This window comes from Cebus imitator, unplaced genomic scaffold (assembly GCF_001604975.1).
Source record: "Cebus imitator isolate Cc_AM_T3 unplaced genomic scaffold, Cebus_imitator-1.0 Scaffold548, whole genome shotgun sequence".
Classification (NCBI taxonomy): Eukaryota; Metazoa; Chordata; class Mammalia; order Primates; family Cebidae; genus Cebus; species Cebus imitator.
In genome coordinates, this window is record NW_016107863.1 from 100,714 (window position 1) to 122,660 (window position 21,947).

At 52.5% G+C, this 21,947-nt stretch overlaps 1 protein-coding gene across 21 annotated transcripts in view; it reads left to right on the top strand.

Annotated features, from left to right (window-relative positions):
- Window positions 1-3,581: 3,581 nt before the first annotated feature.
- Window positions 3,582-21,947, top strand: part of CAMK2B (calcium/calmodulin dependent protein kinase II beta) — a 104,141-nt gene continuing 85,775 nt past the window's right edge. For 19 of the 21 annotated variants that reach the window (XM_017515389.2, XM_017515388.2, XM_017515396.2 and 16 more), the window contains exon 1: window positions 4,123-4,395. In XM_017515389.2, coding sequence (XP_017370878.1) covers window positions 4,331-4,395 — 65 coding nt within the window. In that variant the 5' untranslated portion in view covers window positions 4,123-4,330. Of the gene's footprint in view, window positions 3,808-4,122; window positions 4,396-21,947 lie in introns of those variants that run through there. The other 2 variants (XM_037733821.1, XM_037733822.1) reach the window with 2 other exon arrangements.

Genomic DNA, 21,947 nt, shown 5'->3' on the forward strand with positions numbered 1-21,947 from the left:
CATCATCATCATCACCACCATCACTCTATCACCATCATCATCATCATCACCACCATCACTATCACCACCACCATCATCACCACCATGACTATCACCTCCACCATCATCATCACCAACACTATCATTATCACCACCACCATCATCACCACCATGACTATCACCACCACCATCACCATCACCACCATCATCACTATCACTACCATCGCCCTCATCACCACCATCATAATCACCACCACCATTACCACCATCACCACCATGCTTATCACTACCACCATCACTACCACCACCACCAGTACCACCATTACCATCATCATCACCACCACCATCATCACCACCACCACCATCATCACCACCACCACCATCATCACCACCACCACCAATGATAACCATTATCATCACCATCACCACCACAGCCACTCCACTGTGTCCTGTATGGGCTGCCATGTCAAGAGCCAGATGATGAGAGACGGATGGACTAGGGCCTTCCTGTTCTGGGAACTACAGCCTGCTCTCCCTGACAGATGGCTGGGCCTGGGAGAGGAGGTGCAGTGACACCCTCCCACATGACAGCAGCCCCTGGAGGTGAGGGGGGCAGGGGAGGCGTGGCTTTCTTTGGGAGAATGAGCCCCATGTGCAGCACTTTTGGTTCTGCAGATGTGATGCTTGTTGCCATGGTGACTGTCCTAACAATAACCTCCCAGAACTGATATTCCCCACACCCTCCCCAGCTGCCACCTGGGAGGGAGAACCCTCCTTGCTTACGAAAGCAAGCTAGAAAGGACAAGGTGGGAGACAGGAGATGACATGGGGGTGGGGGTGGAAGTAGGCCTTTCCTGAAGGTAGGGGTGGGGAGAAGGGGAAGTCTAGGCCTCTCTGACCAGAGCTAAAGCCAGATGAGAGGGCTTCTGGAATCTGGGACCAGAGAGTCATGGTTGGAAGTCTTTCTCCCTTCTAGCCATTTCTTTCTGCTAGGGAGAAGCCCTCTGGGTCTGAGGGTGGGTAGTGGGCTATTTTTTGAGTGGCAATGTGGGGTCAAGCTGTCTGGGGAGGGACAGTCTGGCTGCCTCTGCTATAGCTCAGTCCTTCCCCACTGTCTGGTGCCCAGTCATGCCCACCTTCCTGCACTTGCCAGGGTAGTTCTACATGATACCTCTTATGTTTCAGCTCCGAGGAGGGACTGCCTGGGCGTCTTGGGTGCTAACAGGTATAAAAGGCAGGGAGAGGTACAGCATACAATGGATCTCAAATTGCATCTCTTAGTGACTCCCACATTCTTGTGTAACCCTGGTTCTGGGCAGTTTCTCATCTTTTGAAAGGTGACCTCGGCCGGGTATGGTGGCTCACACCTATAATCCCAGCACTTTGGGAGGCTAAGGTGGGTGGATCACCTGAGGTCAGGAGTTCAAACCAGCCTGGCCCACATAGGGAAACCCTAACTTTACTAAAAATACAAAAATTAGCAGAGCGTGGTGGTGGGTGACTGTAATCCCAGCTACTTGGGAGGCTGAGGCCGGAGAATTGCTTGAGCCTGGAAGGTGGCGGTTGCAGTGAGCTGAGACTGCGCCACTGCACTCCAGCCTGGGCAACAAAAGCAAGACTCCGTCTCAAAAAAAAAAAAAAGAAAGGTGACCTCATAAAAGACCACCTGGTGTGCTGCTGTGTCCACACCCAGTGTTGCAGAAAGCTGTGTGAGTGGGTCTGTTTGTATGCATGCATTTGTGTGTAGGTGTGTGGTGTGTGTGTGTGTGTGTGTGTGTGTCTGTGGAAGGCAATGGAGGTTTTATGGGGCACTGGGGTTTGATCATAGTCATTCCGTGGCTGTGTGATTGTGGGCAAATTACTATACCTCTCTGTCTCTCCATTGTCTCATCTAGTAAAATGGGGATAATAATAGTACATGCTTCATAGGATTGTTTCAGAATTAAATGACATAGTACATGTAAACTGCACAGTGTCAGCTGTCATTAGTACCACTTTATCTCCTTGACATGCCAGTAGGAGTGCATATGGCTTCATAGTAGCCTGGAAAGAGTCCGGTTTACAGAGGGGTGCAATTTTCTTTTGTTTGTCTTATTTGTATTCTTTTTTCTTGAGACAGGGTCTCGCTCTGTCACCCAGGCTGGAGTGCAGTGGCGAGATCTCGGCTCACGGCAACCTCTGCCTCCTGGGTTCAAATGATTCTTGTTTGGGATTATAGGCATGCACCACCACGTCTGGCTAATTTTTGTATTTTTTGTAGAGACAGGTTTCACCATGTGGGCCAGGCTGGTCTTGAACTCCTGACCTCAGGTCATTCACCCATCTCGGCCTCCCAAAGTGCTGGGATTACAGGCGTGAGCCACTGCACTTGCCTTGTTATTTGTAATCTATTGTGTGGCCCTACTTTGTCTTTCCGGAGGTCAGAAAGGGAAAGCATGGATGCTTCCAGCAGGTGCTAGAAGAAACTCCTGTGGGGTTAAACTCGACTCCAAGAACAAACCTCAGACTTGGCCTTCAGTCCCTCCTCGAGCCCATGCCATTCTCTGTGTTAGGATGGCTCAGGGTTCTCTGAGTCCAAGTCTGACATGGACGGAGTCTCCCTTCCTGCTATGGTCATGCTGAAGTCAAGGCCAGGATCCCTTTGCCTCCTCAGCTGGGGACTTCCCCAGGTGACCCAGCACTCACCTTTGGCCTGAGAATTTCTCATCCTCTAGCTGTCTTCTGGGTGCAGGCTGGTCGATGGCAGGGACTTGTTGCTGTGTGGTCTACTAATTGCCCAGCAGTCCTGTGCCAAATGCATCCTGACCCAGAAGCACCCTGGCTGCTGGCATTCAGAATCCCTTTGTCCCCTCCCTTATCCTCACAACATTTATTGTGGCTTGTGGGGCTTGCCCTGGGCTGGCCACGAGGTGAGAGGGATGAGCAGGACAGGCCCGGAACTGGTCCTTGGGGAGCAGTAAGGAGGTCATGTCAGAGCAGAAGCATGACCCAAATCCACAGCGGGCTGCTGGAAGCCCCCTCCTCAGAGCCTGCCCAGGACGGACCCTGTCAGAGGAGAGTGTGGCGCTGTTGGAGCCCACTGGTCTGAAGTCCCGGCTCTGGACAGCAGCCCTGGTGCCAGCCCTCAGGAAAGGCTGTTTTGTGGGAAACCGGGTCGGCCCTGCCTCCTGCCTGCCTCCCTGCACTTGCCTCCTTGGCCTCCAGGGCTACTTTCAAGAGGGGGTTGGGTGGGTGGGCTCTCTTCCTCTCGGCAAAAGCAGGGAGCAGGCAGGTGATCTATGCTGGAAGAGGAAAGAACGCGTTCCCTTACCTGGGCAGGGTGGCTGTGAGCTCTCAGGGCCCGCCAAATTGCTGATGGAGCAGCCCCTGTTCCCTGGCTCAGGGTCCCTTGGCTTGGACTGCGAGTCGCCTCCTGGGACCTCCATTCCAGACATCACAGCAACCAGTCTTTGGAGAGTGGTGGGGGAGGAAGGGGCTGGGGCCAAGGGGATGTGGCAGGCTCCACCCTTTCACTTTCTCATGCTAGTGTCCCAGTGCGCACCTCCGGCCTTCTGGGCGGCTCCTCCTGGCCAGGCAGCCTTTGTGGCATGTGTGGCTGATGGAGACTGGGCAAGAGGGATCTGGCAGCATCTCTTCCTGAGGGTATGAGGAGTGAGTCCTGTGGGGGGCAGCACGTGGGCCCCCGGCCTCCTTGTGGGCCCCAGTCCCCTCCTGCTGTCAGGCGAGGTGGGATTTCGGGAGAGAGAGGAGGCTGCGTTCATTGTGTGCACTCTTCTGTGTTACGTGAGAGCGAGGGGTCACCAGCAGCAAGTGGCCTGCGTGCACGAGGTGCGGGAGTGGTGCGAGTACAGGATGAAGGCATCAGCACAGGGCGCGGGTGTGTGTGCGGGGTGCGGGGGCGGGCGGGGGCGGGCGCGCGTCTGTGCAGGTGCAGGTGCAGGTGCGGGCGCGTTGCTGGTGCGGGGCACGGGTGTGTGTGCAGGGCGCGTGTGCAGATGCAGGGCGCGGGTGCCGTGCGGGTGCGGGTGCGGGTGCAGGAGCAGTGTGTGCAGGGCGCGGGGAAGGCGCGTGCAGGGGGCGGCGGGCGGGGCGGGCGCGGCGGCGGCGGCGGTGACAGCGGCGCCCGCGCCTCCCCGCGCGTAGGTGTGCGGCGCGCTCCTGGCGGGGACGGAGCGAGCAGATCTCGCGTGCGCTCGCCGCCCGGCGCAGCCCAGCCCGGCCCCCGCCTGGCGCCGCGAGCCGAGGTGTCTCCCGCGCCCGCGCCCGTGTCGCCGCCGTGCCCGCGAGCGGGAGCCGGAGTCGCCGCCGCCCGAGCGCAGCCGAGCGCACGCCGAGCCCGTCCGCCGCCGCCATGGCCACCACGGTGACCTGCACCCGCTTCACCGACGAGTACCAGCTCTACGAGGATATTGGCAAGTAAGAGCCGCGGCGCGCGGGCTGGGCCGGGGACCCCAGAGGGCCGGGACCTCCAGGACCCTCCGCGCCGCCGACTGTGGGCGCACTGCGGCCCCGCGCGCCGCGGGTTCCTCTGGGCTACGGGCCCAAGCGCACGGCCCCGCGCGGCCCCGACCCCCGAGCCACAGGCCCCGGGCCCAGCTGCCGGACCTCAGCGCGCGCGGCCCTGCCCAGCTCTGCCCAGCGCTGCTGCCGGGCCGGGGCTCCGGGATCGCGACTTGGCGCGGCGGGGGCGGCAGCAGGTGTCCCCGGAGCGCCCGGCAGACGTGACGCATTTGGCGGCGGGGAGGTCAGAGAGGAGGGGCGCGCGGGGGTGGCTGCCCGGCCTGGAGTGCCGGGAGGGGTCGGCTGCGGCCCCAGAGGGTCGTCCCCGACACGGGCGCGCTGTCCCCACCCCCACCCGAGCGGCGGGCGGCGGGGGTGGCGGGACCTGCTTGCTCCTGCTTCTGCGCGTGGCCCCATCCGCCCGGGGGGCGCCGACGTGGAAGAGCCGCTGCTGTGGGTCCCCTGGGGAATCTGAGTTCTGAAGGATTTTTCCCCAGATTCTTCTGGAAACAGGAATTTGGAGGTGGGGGGAGTACCAGGTCAGGGAGCCTGGATCAGGTCAAGGGGATGCGAGGAAAGACTTAAGGGCTTGACTGGGTTGCTAATTTCAGGGTCATCAAGGTGGGTTGGGGCTGGATTTTGGAGCGTTGAGGGGGGGCCTAAAGGGGAAGGGGCTTCGAAGGTTTGTTTGAAGTTGGGGCCTCACGGCGAACAGGTGCCGTGGCTCCCGTTCTCCGCTCAGCAGTATGAGCAGTGTGGGGCGAAGGTCTGGTTTTGGGTCCCCAGTCCTGGCTTTGTCCCTCGGGTCAGAGAGGGGAAGCCCCTCAGGGGCCTCCTGTTTGGCCTGGGGTCTCCGGTCTGAGAATGAAGGTGGATGCACCTGGTGTCTCCGCGGCTAGCTTCGGAACTCCTGAATCTTCAGCCTGACTGGGCTAGAGCCCCATCCTCCTGCGTCCTCCCCCATCCACCTCCGTCCCTTCAGTGCAGGCGGTGGGGGCGCTGGCGGTGCTGGCAAGATTTCCTTTTACACATCCAGAAGCAGATCCTTTTTTTCCTTTACTAAATAAGTGTCTGGTTAAACCTTGTGGTGGGTGAGGGACGCTGATCATTGATAATTGTGGAGTGTGGAGCTGGAGGAGTGTGGGGGTGTGTTCATTCCCCACTTCTCCCTGCACGTGTGGAGAGGATCGGGTTGGGGTTGCTGGTGTGGAGCCCAGCCCTGTGCAAGAAGCCATGCTGGATGGGTGGGTGGGGGCCAGGCTGGCTTGGGGATACTTCCGTGGATGGATCTGGAGAGCACCCCAGGGCTGAGACCTCGAGGGAGGGGGTGGGCCCAGCCCCCTTCATGCGGATCCCCAAGTGGGTGGCTGGTTCCCCTGTCTCCACCCCTCAGAATCACACATCTACCCCCATCTGTCCTCTTGGCCTCCAGAGGGGTCCTGGCTGCTGGTGGGGCAGGTGGGTGGCAGTTAATGTGCCTGGCTCTCCGAGGAAGAGAGCAGCAGTGGGAAGTCACTCTTTCCTCAGGCGCCTTCTTCTCGTCCTCTCTGCTTGTGCCCAGAAGCATAGAGGCCCTCACACCAGGTGTCCCTGGTCTCCTCGGAAGAAGCCGCTTTCAAGACCTTCCCATGTACCCCCAGTGTCCTCAGCCTGCAGCTCACTCTGGCTGTTCCTTCTCCCCTTTGCTGCAAGCCAACTTGTGTCCAGCAGCAGTGTCAGGGTGTCCGGCTCCCCGCCGAGCCTCCTATTCCAGCACAACTGGATGTCCTGGCCAGTGCCACCCACACTGGGGAATGGAGGTCTCTGGGGCTGCCTGGGGGAGGCTGAGAGAAGTGGCTCCAGAGGTGGAGACCAGGTGGGACTCATACTACTGGGCTTCTCTCTCAAGCCTGAGAATGAGCCGCCACCCCTGAGAATGAGCTGCCACCGGAAGGGAGCAAGTGTGGCCTCCGGAGCGAAAGCACCAGGAGCCATGCAGCTTGGGGTGAGGAGTGGAGCCTGGCATTGGGGGAGCCCTGTGGCCTGGGACAAGAGCAGGCAGCTCAGCCCAGTGCACCTTTGTGGAGCCCTGCTAGGTGCCAGGCCCCTGGGGACCACCAAGGGCCTGTCACTGCACTGCTGTGGCATCTCTGGGGTAGAGAAGGGATCGATCCTTTGGGGGTGCAACTGTGCTGCCATAGAGGTGTGCCAGGGAGCTGGGAAGGCGGAGCAGGGCACCCAAGGGGGATGTCTGAGGCCAGGGCTCAGTTGTGGGCACTCAGCCTGTTTGCAGCGCTGGGGTCTCTTGGTGGACATGTTGGCTGGTTGTTGACAGTGCCTGTCCGGGGCACAGTTGGTGTTGCTTCCTGGCCCCAGGTGGACATGTCCAAGTTTATTTAAAGCTGCAGCCCCTGGCACCCAGTCAGGTGGCACTGAGCACCCCGCCCAAGGGAAGGACTTGGCCTCAGGCCCAAAGCTGCTCACGTGTGATGAGGCCACCGGCCTTTCCCCTCCCTTGCCCCATCCTTTTCTGCGTCTCTGCTCCCGAATCTTCCCCAGAGGCCTGGGTAGCAGGGTCAGCCAGCCAAGAGGAGCCGCTTTCTGTGGCCCTGCCTTGCCCTGCCCAGCTCTACTGGGAATGTGTGCCCTTCCCTGCTTAGCCTGGCAGGGCTCAGAGACACTAGCCTGGTGGCCCTTGTCCTGGACGCAGGAACCTGGGAGCAGTTACAGAGCAAGGCAGGGAAGCCCTCAGCCTGGCATGGCCCAACCAGCCATGCAGTTCTAAATTTTTTATATTGGATAAACTTTAAAAATCCAGAAAAATACTAGGGATAACAAAATGAACACAGTATCTCTTCTACCCAGAATTGAAAATGGTTAATCTTTTGTCATTTTGGCCTTAAGTCCTTTTTTAAAATATTATAAGAAGTATTACAAATGAATATTAAGTAACCCGTTTTCGTCCAACTACTGCTCTTGTATTTTTCCTCCCAGGCTCTTTTGGGTACATTTACACATGGATATAAGTATCCATAACTAATACACAGGATTCTTTTGTGTGTGTGTTTTCCTTAACTTTACATAAAAAAACCTGGACTTGTATGTTTCACTCAACAGTCTTGTTGACACCTGTGCTCGTCGATGTGTTTGATCGCGGGCTGCCGCGTGGCGACCTGTAGTGTGAACATTGCGTCCTGTCTGCCCGCCTCCCGATGGAAATCTAGGTTGTCTCCTGTGTTCCGCTGTCACCCAGCACACGGTGGCCAGCACCGTCACGGCCCGCGCCCTGAGTGTGTCTGGGGTGCAGGTGTGAGAGTTTCTATAGGGTGTGTCCCTGGCGGTGGGGGCTGCCAAGGAGGGTCTGCGTGTCTTCTGTCTCCGCAGGTGTCGCCACTCTCCCTGCTGTGTCCATTTGCACAGCCGCGTTGGGGCCACCCCTTTCCCTGGGTGCTGCTGTTTCTCGCGTTGGCAGGTTGTCAGTGTCAACCGTTTGTTGGGTAGGAAGAGGTCTCACATTTTATATTCAGCCTCGTGAATCTTCCATTTTTGGGGAGTTGTCTCTTTTCAAACATGGAGTTCTCCCTAGAATAAAGCATCTCCCATGAGGTTTTGGATATCATTTCAGGGGTTCATGGGCCTGCCCTTTTCTGGGGGAGATGGCAGCTAGGGCTTGTGGGCCATGTTGTAATAACACCTAATGTGTGCATTACATTAAACCTTTGATTTTATTTGATTCGAATTGTCCAGAAAGGCCCTTCTCCCCAGCCCCATTTTATAGACAAAGAACCGAAGTTCAGGAAAGGCTGACAACTTGCCCAAGCCCAGGTGCGAGAAAGGCCCCGAGCTCCAGCCCAGGGCACCTCCCACACTCTCACCTCTTCCACTGAACCTCAGAGAGGCCCAGAATGACCTTGATATGTCCTTGACTCCATCCAGTGGTACCCCAGTCACCAGAGAGCAGGCTGTGTCCCGAGGCGGCGTGTGTGGCCTGACTGCTGGTGGGGGCATCACTGTCAGCTGTCGAATGCCTTCTGCTGAGAGGCGCACTGTGAACCAGCGAATGGTCTGCTAGGTAGTTAATAGATAAACTTAGGAAATTCAGAGCAAATCAATTGTTGAGCCTCCAAGCTCTGAGCCGGTTGCCAAGGAAGAGAGGAATGGAGGAGGAGGGATCATTGTATTTGCTTTCTCCCTCCCCGGAGCACACCAGGCACTCCCTGCCTTAGGGGCCTTGGCCAAGCCCTCTTTCTTCCCTATCCCTCACAGCTCACTCCCTTGGGCTGCTCAGCAGGCTGTCCCGGATGCCCCCCCACCCACCCCCTTGTTTCTGCCTTCCTGCTCCTCCCTGCCCCTCCCCCCACTTGTCTCCTCCCTGGCACTTTGCCCCATCTGATGTGCTGGTCAGCTTACCGACAGAGAGACTGAGGTCCGGTCCCCTGCTCACGGCTGTGTCCCCAGTGCCTGGTCTCAGGTGGGGAAGGGGTGAGTCGGGTGGGCCTCTGCCTTCTGGCCTGGCTCGGAGGAGGCCAGCAAGAGTCCTCCTGGTCTTGATTCCTTAATGTAGGGTAGTTTAAAAAGAAGTCACACATGCTGAGATTGCTGGCAAGATGTGCATTAAGGTGATGCTAGTTTAGTTACTATTTAATGGTATTTTTATACCATAACCTACTTTGCTGAGAGCTAAGAATATATCTGCATGCTTGCTACCAGGACTCTTTTCTTTTCTGGTAACAGTTGCTAGCACTGAAATGGTGCTTATTCTATTAACGTGCTAGATCTGTGAAGTAGGTACTGTAATCGTCCCAAGTTTACAGGAGAGGCAGCTGAGGCACAGAGAAGCCCCGTTCCCCAGTAAAGGTCACACAGGGTGAGGAATTGAATCCACATTCTGTTCCTCTCGGAAGCTCATGCTTTAAAAATACCATAACTCCACTGGCTGATTCATGGCCAGCTTGTGGTCTACACTGACCTGAGGCTTCTGGGCACTTGTCCTTGGCCAGCTGCTCACCATGATGTATTTGTGCTTTTCCAAATCAGGGGCACTACCTCTAGGTTCTCCTTTGTGAAAAACGTCATTTCCTTTCGTTGTCAAAGACAACCAACACTCTGACTCCATTTGACACCAGCAAGATTGGAAATTTTTATTTTATTAGTTCAATTACCAGGGCAATATCACCTTGTAAAACACAAACACACATACACACACATGTGCGCGCACACACACACGCAAACCAAGTAATACAGAAGTATGTGCAGTAAAATGTGACTCATTTACACTGAAGTTCCCTCGCTCCTCAGAGGTACCTGGCCTCTTAATTTTAATGTCAGTACGAGGATATGTGTGTGTGTGCATGTATGCACGTCTACATATAGAGCAGATATATATGATTTCAAAACACAGATGGAATCACCATATATGTGATTCTGCAATCTGTTTGCCCAACACTTTCATGGCGACCCCCGTGTCAGTAAGTCTTTTCTTACATCTAAGTGCCTTCCAGTTCTTAGCAGAAAAATGTGTACATGCACGTTGGTCACATTTTTTAAACCAAAAATGGGGACCCATCCTCTAGCAAGTGTGATGGGGTGTGGTAGGACACTGTATTTGAAATCAGGGCCTGAAAGGTTGTTAGGAGGGTGCAGCGGTTGTGAAGGAAAGCTGTGTTCTCAGCACGACCAGCTGCAGGGGCTGGGCCCGTGGAGGTGGGTGCAAGTGGACTCCTGCCAAGGTCAGAGCCCTCAGGACTAAGGATGTCTCAGGTCTCACTTGAAAGAACAGAAGGACCTATTCCCATCTTTCTGTCCCCCACTTTCTAGGAATCCCCAAGAGCAGAGGGGAGAGATATGCAATGTTTAGGTTTTATTTCTTCCACTTAAAAATTTTAACAGGGACGTTTCCCTCATTTTTGCTCCATTGGCCTTTAAAGGGTCTATATTGAGCCACCCTAGAATTTAATAGAAGAGACCAGGTGGAGATAAGTGTGCAGTGTCTGTCCCTGGGAAGACTGCTCCCCTTTCCCTGTGTTCCGTGATGTCACCTCCCTGGTACAGGCAAGAGATGTGGCCTTTTTGGAGATTTTAAATATATTTTCAAAAAATTTAATTCTCTTTCTTCCCCCACAAGAGTGGAATCTGATTTAATTATTTTTAAAGCTTCTTTTACAGCTGCAAGTCACTTTGTTAGTGTAGAAACATAAAAATGCATTATGTATCAACTTGGTTTTTAAAAAATTATCATATTGGCATATTACACAGAAATGTATATTTTATTCATAGAAAAATTTGAATTTATTTAAAATGAAAACTTCCTTTTATGTTAGAGAGAGGTGGTGTTACTAGCTGCCAAGCTTTTGAGTGGCTTTTGTCTCCTGGGTGAGAGGGTCACTTGTTGGGGGCTCAGTTCCTGGTGGACATGGTTCTTTTTGTATTGACATAATTATCCAAAAATAACTAAAGTTATGATTCTTTGTTAAGCCAGATAGAAGCTTTTGTTGAATTGTAGAACAGATTGGCAACAACCAGGCAAAGATTTAAGAAGATTTTATGGGAGGAAGCATAAAAGCACACTGTTGTACATGGTGGAATTTGGGACCCACTGTTAGTCCTGTTTCCTTACTTTGTGAGTAGTAAGTGAAGCCTGGAGGGCAGGAGACGCTGTCACCGGTACAGTAAAGTTCAGAAGGTGTTATGCCTTCTGCTGTAACGCCCTCCAGGTGTCAAACACATCCCAGTGAGTGCCAGTTCGTGCTGTTTCCCACAAGGAGCTGAGAAGCCCTGCCTCTGTCACCTGACACACCCTGGATTTAAGGGCTGAGAACAGTGCCTGGCACATAATAGGTGCACTGCAGTAGCTCAGCAATGGTCTGGGTCACTCAGGCCCTACACCTGGGACTGCTTCCCAGAGCAGTGGCACACCCACCCTGTAAAAAATGAGGGCCTTACAAGAGGTATTGGGTGGCCCTGCAGGTAGGTCTTGGGGGTAGTCTGATGTCCAGTCTGGACAGACAGTCTTGTCACCTGGTGAAATGCAGTAGCAGGGCTGTCAGCACTTCTATGTCTGCCATGGAGCTTGACTCCAAGAGGCTTGCAGCCTTCAGCTCATTTCTTGATGAAGTTCTTCACATGACTTCTTGTTTGCTGTCTGATTCTCAGCGTCTGAGGGTTTGACCCAGGCCGCTTGTTAGGGACTTACTGGGCAAAGAATATGAGTCTGGTTAGGAGCGGGCCTTCCCAAACAAGATGACCAGGTGGTGGTTCTCAGCCCTGGCCACACATGGGAAGCCCCTGAGGAGTGTTCAGGCCCCACCGCATTTAGCCAGACATTAGGGAACTGGGGTGTCAGTATTTTTTAAAAGCTCCCAGGTGGTACCAATGGGCACTGCATGCCTAGACTCTGCAGAGGAGTCTGCGCCCGAGGCCAGACACTTGCCTAAGCCCACACTCCTTTGTATGACCCTTGGTTCTTTCGTAGCCCACCTAAGCATGAATTTGAAGTTTACCTTCATTTTCTCTACATTCACAATGACATTACTACCCCCAGCCACCCACCCTATCCAAGTTGTCTTAGAGCACCATTGTCCAGAAGAAATAAAATGTGATAAAAGGTGAGCCATATGTGTGATTTAAAATTTTCTAGTACTAAGAAAAAAGAAACAGGTGAAAGGAACTTTAATAATATATTTATTTAACCTTATATCCAAAATATCATTTCAGAGCCCTCGTGCGGTGGCTCACGCCTGTAATCCCAGCACTTGGGGAGGCCAAGGTGGGTGGATCACTTGAGTCCAGGAGTTAGAGACCATGGGCAACATGGCAAAACCCCATCTGTACAAAAAAAAAAAAATCATTCCAACATGTAATCAAAATAAAAATTATTAAGCTATTTTGCATTCCTTTTTGTTATGTCTTGAAGCCTGTTAAGTATTTTACCCTTACAGCACATCTCAGTTTGGACCAGGTTCTTATCCATGGTGACAGTGACGACTTATTCATTTATTCAGCAAATCTGGTCGCCTGTACTTACCAAGTGCTGGACATTTTCTAAGTGCTTGGGAAATGGTAGTGAACAGAGGAGTCAAGGATGCCTGCCCTTGGGGAGCTTATATACTATCCTGGTGGGTAGAGGCAGTCAATAAGCATAAATACTAAACAAATTATATGATAGGGTAGAAGGTGATTAATACCTCTGGGAATAATTAAGAAGACTCAGGAGTGCCAGTTGGGAGGAAGGTTACCATTATAAAAAGGATGATCAGGCCAAGAAAAAAGAAGACTGCAGTTGCTAAAATCAGAAATGACATAGGGGAACTTACTGCCAACCTTAAAGAAAAAAAAATTATAAATAAATAACTGTGAATAATTATGTGCACTTAAGTTAGATAACATGGATGGAGGAAATGGACAAATACTTAGGAAGACACAAACTACTGAAACTGACTCAAGAAGAAATAGAAAATCTGAATAGACCTATAACAAGTAGAGATTGCCTTAGTAATTTAAAATTTTCCCACAAAGAAAAGTTCAGGCTCAGATAACTTCACTGGTAAATCCTACCAAACATTTAAAAAAGAATTAATACCAATCTTTCACAAACTCTCCCTAAAAGTAGAAGAGGAGGAAATTCTTTCCAATTCATTCTGTGCAGCCAGAAATACCCTGATACCAAAACAAAAGACATGACAAAACTACAGACTGTTATCACTTATGAATGCAGATGAAACATCCCCAACAAAACACTTGCAAAATAAATCTAGCAACATATAAAAAGGATTACACATTATGAACAAGTAGGCTGTATCCCAAGAATGAAAGGTTTATTCAGCATACAAAAATCTATCTATGTAATACACCATGTTGATAGAGTAAACAAAGAAACTATAGGAACCATTTCAATAGATGCAGAAAAAGCATCTGACAAAATCCAATACTCTTTCATAATAAAAACTCAACAAGTGACAAGTAGAAAGGAACTTCCTTAACTTGATAAAAAACATCTGTGAAAATTCCACAGCTAACCTCATATTTAATGGTGGAAAATGGGATGTATCTGCTCTTTCCAGTTCTAGGCAACATGGTATAGGAGATTCTAGCCAGGGCAATTAGGCAAGCAAAAGAGATAAAAGGCATCCAGTTGGAAAGAAATAGTTATAGCCACCTCTCTTTTCAGATTACATGATTTTGTATATAGAAAATCCTAAGGAATCCATTTTAAAACCTATTAGAACTAAAAAATTGATTTAACAAAGTTGCAAGATATAAGACCAATATACAAAAATCCATTGTATTTCACTATACTAGAAGTTTAAAATAACAAAATAAAATTAGGAAAAACAATTAGTTTACAATAGCATCTAAAAAATAAAATACTTAATACTAAGTTTAATAAAAGAAGTGCAAGACTTGTACATTGAAAACCACAAACCACTGTTGAGAGAAATTAAAGAAGACCTAAATTAATGGAGAGACATCCCATGTTCATGGATTGGAAGATTTAATATTGTTAAATAGTAGTATACTCCAAATTGACCTACATTTTTGTTATGAAAATTCCAGCTGCATTTTTTTGCAAAAATTGACAGCCTGGCCCTAAAATTTACATAGGAATGCAAGAGACCCAAAATAGCTAAAACAATCATGAAAAAGAAGAAAGTTGGAGGACTCACAGGTTCTGATTTCACAACTACAGTTACATCAATCAGGACAGTGTGGTATTGGCATGAGGATAAATACATAGATCAGTGAAATAGGATTGAGAGTGTAGAATAAGTCCATCCATCTATGGTCAGTTGATTTTTGACAAGGGTGCCAAGACAATTCAAAGTGAGAATGGTGATCCATTCAACAAATGGACAATTGAGTATCCACATGCAGAAGAATGAAGTTGGAGCTGTACTTGACACCATATACAAAAATTATTTCAAAATAAATAATAGATCTAAATATAGGAGCTAAAATCATGAAACTCTTAGAAGAAACCACAGGAGTAAATCTTTGTGACTTTGTATTAGGCAATGGTTTTTTAGCTATGACACCGAAAGCATAAACACCAAAAGAAAAATAGTTTTACTGTTGGGCTTCATTAACAGTAAAAACTTTGTATTCAAAGGACACCATTGAGAAAGTGGAATAGAATAGCCCATAGAATGGGAGAAAATATTTGCAAAATCATGTGTCTGGTAAGGAATTTGTATTCAGAATACTTGAATAACTTTTACTACCTAACAGTAAGAAGAAACAACCTAGTTTAAAAATGGGCAAAGGACTTAAACATTTCTCTAAAATAGGTAACAAATGACCCACAGCACATGAAAAGACTTCGGCATCATTACAGAAAGGCAATTCAGAACCACCATGAGATGCCATTTCACTCATATTAGGATGGCTGTTATCAAAAGGACAGATAATAGCAAGTGTTGGTGAGGGTGTGACGTTGGAATGCTCATTCATTGCTGGTGAGAAGGTAAAATGGCACAGCTACTATGGAAAATACTTCAGTGGGTCCTCAAAATGTTCTATCCTAGGTATATACCCAAGAGATATGAAAACATATGTCCACACAAAAACTGGTTTATAGCATTATTATCCATAATAGCCAAAAAGTAGAAACAGCCCAGATGTCTACCACCTGACAAATGGATAAAGACCATGTATTATATCCATACAGTGGAATATTATTCAGGCAGAAAAAGAACGAAATACTAATAAGCATGGACACATGCTAAAATGTGAATGAACCTTAAAAGCATCATGCTCAGTGCAAGAAGCCAGTCACAAAAGGCCACATGTTATTTAATTCCATTTTTAAGAAATATCCAGAAAAGTCAAATCTGTAGGGCAGAAACCAGAGCGAGGATGGATGGAGAGCGAGGATGGGAAGTGACTAGAAGTTTGGTTCTGAACTGATGAAAATGTTGTAAACTTAGACTGTGGTAATGGATGTACAACTCTCAATATATTTAAAACCACTGAATTATATACTCTAAATGGGTGAATTGTTAGGTATATGAATTAAATCTCAATAAAGATGTCAAAGAAATAAGACCTACTTAGAAAATAAAAGCTCTCACATCAGGATCTCAACATTCACATTGCTGAGAAGTGAGCTTAGAAATTAAAGTGACTGCCAATGCCCAGCTCAGTGCTGGTGACCTCCCCTAGTCTTCTGGGCCCCAGCAGAAACGCGGCTTTGGCCAGCCATCTCCTTTGAACCAGCCTCTGCTGCGAAGTGTCTTCACAAACAAAAAACAGGGAGAAGAAACCTTGTCACTGGAGCATCTGACTGGTGCTGGATGACGGCATCTCTAAACTTAGCCAGCCCTCTGGGCCTGTGCCTGACGTGAGCTCAGACCCGAGTTCAGGCCCAAGGCACTGGGGAGGGCCAGGCTCCTGCTGACCCGGGAAGATCCAGGAACCTGTGAGCCCTCACATGAGCCGGGCCTGGAGTGGGTTCTGCCTGGAGTCCAGGGACCCATGACACATTGGGTGACCCCCCCCATCTCCGGCCCCTTCCAGAGACCAGCAAGGGGAAGATGCTCTCTGCACCACCTCACTTTCAGGGCTGTGTGACTGAAGGTTCCACTCCGACCAGGAACTCAGTAGGTGCCCTGGCTTCCAAACTTTGCCCCCATAGCCTCACCCGACACCTGGGCCTCACCTCGCATTTTGGGACTCTATTTTGCTCATTTCCTGAGTGGCCCTTGGGACTGTCCCATCAGAAACTCAGGCCAGGTCTTTGCAGCCAGGCTGGGATTGTAGGCTTCCCGTTACTGCAGTGTGAGGTGGGCCTCAGGGGTCCCCTCCGCCTGTGCCCTCTTTCATTTCTCAGAAAGAGTCTGGGCCCTTCAAGTCCTTGCAGGGATCCTTGGAGCAGCAGGATGGCTTCCACTGTGGTGTGGAACTTCTAAGGCACAATGTGTGTGCCCTGAAAGGCAGCCCAGGGATCAGGGCAACGGGACTGAGCGAGGGAATGCTGGCCTGTCACTCAGGACCCCAGCTAGGCAGCGGGAGATGGGTGGAGACTGGGTTGGGTGGGGGACCCCTGACCGTCAGGGGTGATGGGCACGGCAGGGAGGCTAGTGAGAAAGTGGTGGTCACAAGGCCGCTGCTGAGGAAGCACACCAGCCCTGAGGGTCCTGCTGTCTCCCTGGAGATTAATGTGGCCGAGCCTGTGCTCCTCCTTCTACAGAGCTGGGGACCCGGCTGTCCTGGGCTGCCCAGCACCCCATCCCCACCCTTTCGTCATAACAGCCCCAGGGACTGACGGAGAACACCCTTCCCAGCCAAACGCTCTGAGAAAATCAGGGATTTTGGTGCTTTTCGCAATCCCTCTGCATGCCCGAGACCAGATTCATTCTATTCTTACATTGTCTTTCTCTGACTGACATTCACAAACTCTTACCTTGACCAAGTGTCCACATGACATCCAACCCAGGACAGCCTGCCTTGTGGGAGGTGTTACTCTTTCTCTGTCTCCTCTGTTTCTCTTCATCTATTTTTCTCACTTCATGTTCCCAGTTTTTCTCCCTCTTTTTCTTCCCAGTCTTTTCTGGGCTCCTCCTGGTGTAGTGGGCACTCCCCTACCAGGCAGGGCCTGGGACTGTTTCTTTCTCCAGCCTCACCGTGCTCCCCTCCTTCCCTCCCTCTCCTTTCTCCTCTCACTTGAAGGATCCTGTCTTTTTGGGGACCCTCCTTCTCCTGCCCTCCCCGGTCCTTGGTGGCTCATCCCTAGCTCTGAAGGCCATTCTGGGGCTTTGCAGCTCTGAGAGTGTCACAGGCACTTCTGGGTCTCTGTACCCCCACCCCGCCACTGACACCTGGCTATTTCCCCCACCATGGGCTGAGGGTGCTAGAATAGAGTTGTCATGCTAAATTCTACTCACCTCCGCTTTCTGGCACTGAGGATGGGGGCTCTGGAGCGTGGACCAGCGCGCAGCCTCCCTTTAACTCCTGTGCCATTTCTGTGGCCTCACTGCCCCGGGGTGTATATGGGGCTCTTCCCAGCCTTCGTCACCACGGGAGCCTCGCCAGCAGGAAGCACACATTGGGGCTCAGTTTCCCCCTCTGGACTGTGGGGGTCAGTGAGGTGGTGACTCCATGGTGAGCATGGGCCTATGCTTCATTTGGACCCTACTATGTGACCTTGGGCAGGGAAGAGTCATTTCTTGGAGTGTCGTAAGTGTCAGTCCACGGTCCAGAGAGCCAGCCACATGGCGGCCCTTCCCTGTCCAGGGTGAGAGTAGAGCAGAGCCAGTACAGCCCTTCCCTTTGTCCCAACTGCAGGTGGGAGCAGAGAGCCAAGCCTGAAGGCCTGCGGTTTCCCACCGCTGTCCCTGGGGCCTGGAGTGGTGGTGGGGCCTGTGTGAAGGATGACACAGCTCAGAACCGCAGAGCCAGAACTGTGGTGTTTGCAGGGGCAGGACAGCCCCGCTGGGTGCCCGGGGCTGGGGCTGGGGCTGGGAGAGGCCTGAATAGGGGTTGAAGGGGCACATGCTGGGGCAAAACACTCTTGTCTGCCTCCATCACAGCTGCGCATTGCCTTTAGTTTATGGTTTACTGTCTGGAATCCTTAGGGATTCTTTTCTCTGAGTTTTTCTTGTTTGTTACTAGAGGTTAAAATTTGATTTGCCACATGGTACTAAAGGAGCTCTTTTTAAAAACCAGATTTTGGCCAGGTACTGTGGCTCACGTCTGTAATCCCAGCACTTTGGGAGGCTGAGGTGGGCAGATCACTTGAGGTCATGAGCTCGGGACCAACCTGGCCAACATGGTGAAACCCCATCTCTACTAAAAATACAAAAATGAGCTGGGCGTGGTAGCACGTGCCTGTAATCCCACCTACTTGGGAGGCTGAGGTAGGAGAATGGCTTGAAATGAGATGGGGGAAGGGCTGTGGAGGGTGCAGTGAGCCGAGATCACACCACTGCACTCCAGCCTGGACAACAGAATGAGACTCTGTCTCAAAAAAAAAAAAAAAAAGTAAAATCCAGATTCTAAAGACAGCATTGCAAGTACCAGTTTCTGTCATTATTTCTTAATATTTCTTAATTATTTCTTAATGATTCCTCAGATATATGGCTACATACCATACCGGGTCATTATTTCATTAAGGTAAAATATTCACAGAAAAATTTCTGTCTTAGCCATTTTTAAGTGTACAGTTCAGTGGCAGTGTTCACATTATTGTGTAACTATCACCACCGTCCATCTCCAGAACTTTTCATCTTCCCTAAGTGAAACTCTGCCCCCATTAAACACCAACTCCCCATTCCCCTCCCTCACCCTGGCACCCACCAGCCTGCTTTCTGCCTCTATGATTTTGACGACTCGAAGGACCTCATATAAGTGGAATAGACAGTGTTTGTTCTTACCATTGAGCATACTATCCTCAAGGCTCACCCACGTTGTAGCCTGTGCCAGCGATTCCTTCCTTTTAAGGGCTGAGTAATATTCCATTGTGTGCATTTTGCTCATCTGTTGACACACAGGTTGCTCCTGCCTCTTGGCTGTTGTGAATAATGCTGCTACGAATGGCTGTGTACAAAGGACGGTTTTAAAGGACGGGATACGTGGCCCCCTCCCACTGTGCATGACATAGCCACTGGGTTATGTGGCCTTGGGCTGCCATGCAACTCTCTGGGTTTCAGCCTCCCACCTATAAACCAGGAGGGTTGGGTCAGATGACTCTCTCGGGGCAGGAGCTGGTTCTGTGGAAGCCCCATTTCTTTCTTCTGAGACTTACCCCAAAGCCCACCTGTCCGATGTGCAGGTGCGACTCAGGCTGATCACGTGGACACTTCTAAGCTTCCAAAACCCTTTTGTATTCCTTGAGAATAAAAGGATGAAATCTGATTGATCTGAAACCAAACAAAAACCCGAGCACTTTGATTCGCAGTTTGCAGGAAAAAAGAAGCAAGCGGACACAAAGCGTATCCTAGGTCCCAAGGGCCCCTGGCCCCGCCCGGTCTCGGCCACGGTGCGTGGACCCCGTACCGTTCCGCGCGTGGCTTGGTGACCCTGGGGTTCCTGGCATGGCGCCCACCGCTCAGCCCGCGGAACGGCTCTTCCCGCGCGTCCTCCGCGAGCCGCGCGGCCTCGGCCTGGCTCTGGCGGGAGGCGCTGGGCTTCGGCTCCTGCTCCCGCCGGGCGACGTCCCGCGGGCGGCGGCTCCAGGAGAGGCGAGGTCGGCTCTGAGGCGCGGGCTTTGAAGGTCGCCGCGAGGCTGCGCGGGCGCCGAGTGCGGCCCCTACGGTGCTGGCGTCGGAATCTCTCTCGTCCCCAGTTTGGGCGACATCTTCCGAATGGGCAGGTGTCGCTGGCTTTTGAGATCCGCTCAGGCCCCACTACTTGGGTGAGGGACTGGCTGCTCCCCGGAGGGCGCGCCTTCCCGGGGCGAGGCGGCGGCGGTGTCCCTAACCCCACCGCACGCCAGGCCACGCCCGCGCCCTGGGGTCAGAGGACTTCTCGGATCGGGACCTCTTCTCTCCGTCCTTCCCCAGGGCCCTCCCCATGCCCTGTGCTTGGGGGCGCGACGGAGCTGGGGACCCCGATGTGGTCCAGGGCAGCCTCTGGACGTGCAGTGGGGAGATGGCACAGCAAGGGTGGGCCTTGGGGCTGGAGGCTTGCTGGGGTCGTCCTGAGAGCTCAGTGGCCTTGAAGCAGCCGTCTGTGCCCTTCTCCCGCAGGCCAGGAGCAGATGGCCTGGGCCCCAGGTGGGTGGGCTGACCCCGGCCCCAGCTGGGCAGCTGTGACCTGCCCCTTGTCCCAGCCGCCAGCAGGGAGGAGCACCAGCCTGGATGCGGTGAGACCCCTCCCTCCTCTCTGGGGTCTGGCCGGTGCCTGCCCACTCCTCCGGGACAGTGCCCAGCACAGCCGCGGTGGTTTGTGGAATCTGCGTTGGTGGTAGCCTGCTGGGCCAGGCAGGCAGTGCTGGGCAGGGCTGTGGGGTCCGCATCAGCCCACCCAGACCTGAGGACACAACCCCCTGACAGGGCTGAGCCAAGCCAGGCTGGTCACCGCAGCTCCGTTCCCCCAGTGCCTTTGCTAGATCCTTCTGGGCCTTCTGGCTGGCAGGCAGTAGAGGGCAGGCTGGCCATGGACAGAGGCCCCAGGGAGGGATGGTCTGCTAAGCCGCTGGACTCTTTTGAGGAGCAACGAGGGGCTCAGGGGCTCGCATATGGCCTGATATGCAAGGCCTGCTGCTGGGCAAGGCGCCTTCTCTGTGCCTCCTGGCTGGTCTTGGGGCTAGTGGTCACCTGCATTCCCTGAGTAGGATGGGGCCTCCCATCTGGACAAGGTGGGATATGGGGGCCCCGCATCTCCCTCTGTCTGCCGTCTCACTCCTGCCTTCATCCTCCCAAAGTAGACACACTGGGGAAACCTTGTCTTGCCCCCCAGGTGTCCCTGTGGATCCTGCTCAGAGACGGCAACAGTGTGGCTCTGAAGGGGATGCCCAAGGAAGTGGGGGAATGCACAGGAGGAGGGCGGGGAGCCCCCAGGCAGGGCAGGTAGGCTGTGAAGAGAGGAGAGGCCATGCGAGCTGGGGGTGGGGGGTGGGGACCCAGGAGCAGGGCATTATGCTGGGCACTACCACACACAGGCATGGCACAGGCCCTGTCTCTCCTCCCCCAGCCACCTGGGCCTTCCTATCTGGCATCCTGGCTCCACCTGCCCTGGGCACCTCTTTCATCCTGCAGCTTGGCTTGTCCCTGGAATTTCTCAGGTGGGAGTCAGGATGGCAGCCCCAGCAGTTAGCCATATGCACATCTGGATTACAGGGGCAAAGAGGAGAAGAGACATGTCCTGTGCCTAAAGTGTTCACATTCGTGTTAGGAGTCAGAACAAGAACATGCCTGCCCCATGCCTCCTGAGCAGGCCCTCCCAGCATTTGTGCTACAGGAGGTGAATGGGTGGTTTTCCTCATGTGTAAAGAGCTGCTATAGGTCAATAAGGCCTGGAATCCCAGCACTTTGGGAGGCCCAGGTGGGAGGATCACTTAGGCTAGGAGAGCCAGGCCGAAGTGAGCTGTAATCACACCACTGCACGTTAGCTTTGGTGACAAAATGGACCCCCTCAATTAAAAAGAAAATGGCCAAAACTCCAGCTGAAGTATGAATGACAGATGCAAGCAGCAACAGCTCATAGAAAAAGAAGTGAAAGCTTGCAGTGGGTAAAAACAGGAACACAAACAAGGGTCGGCTCTCCTGCCCCTCTCAGCGTTCTCACAGCCTCCTTCCAGGCAGCCCAAGGCTAATGGGGCCACCTCCACCAGACTCCTCTCATGAGGCTGGGACCAAGGCCCTAAGACACAGGGAGCAGGTCAGCCCTTGATGTGCATGAAGGCCTCTCCGTGTGGGCAGGAGAGGAATTCCAAAGATGCAGTGAGCCCTGGCAGACCGTTCCCAGTGCCAGGGGCCAGATGGCGCCGATGACACAGGAGGCCCCAGGCTGAGCCTCCTCAAACCCTCCTCTTCACACACCGTCTCCTGCTCACC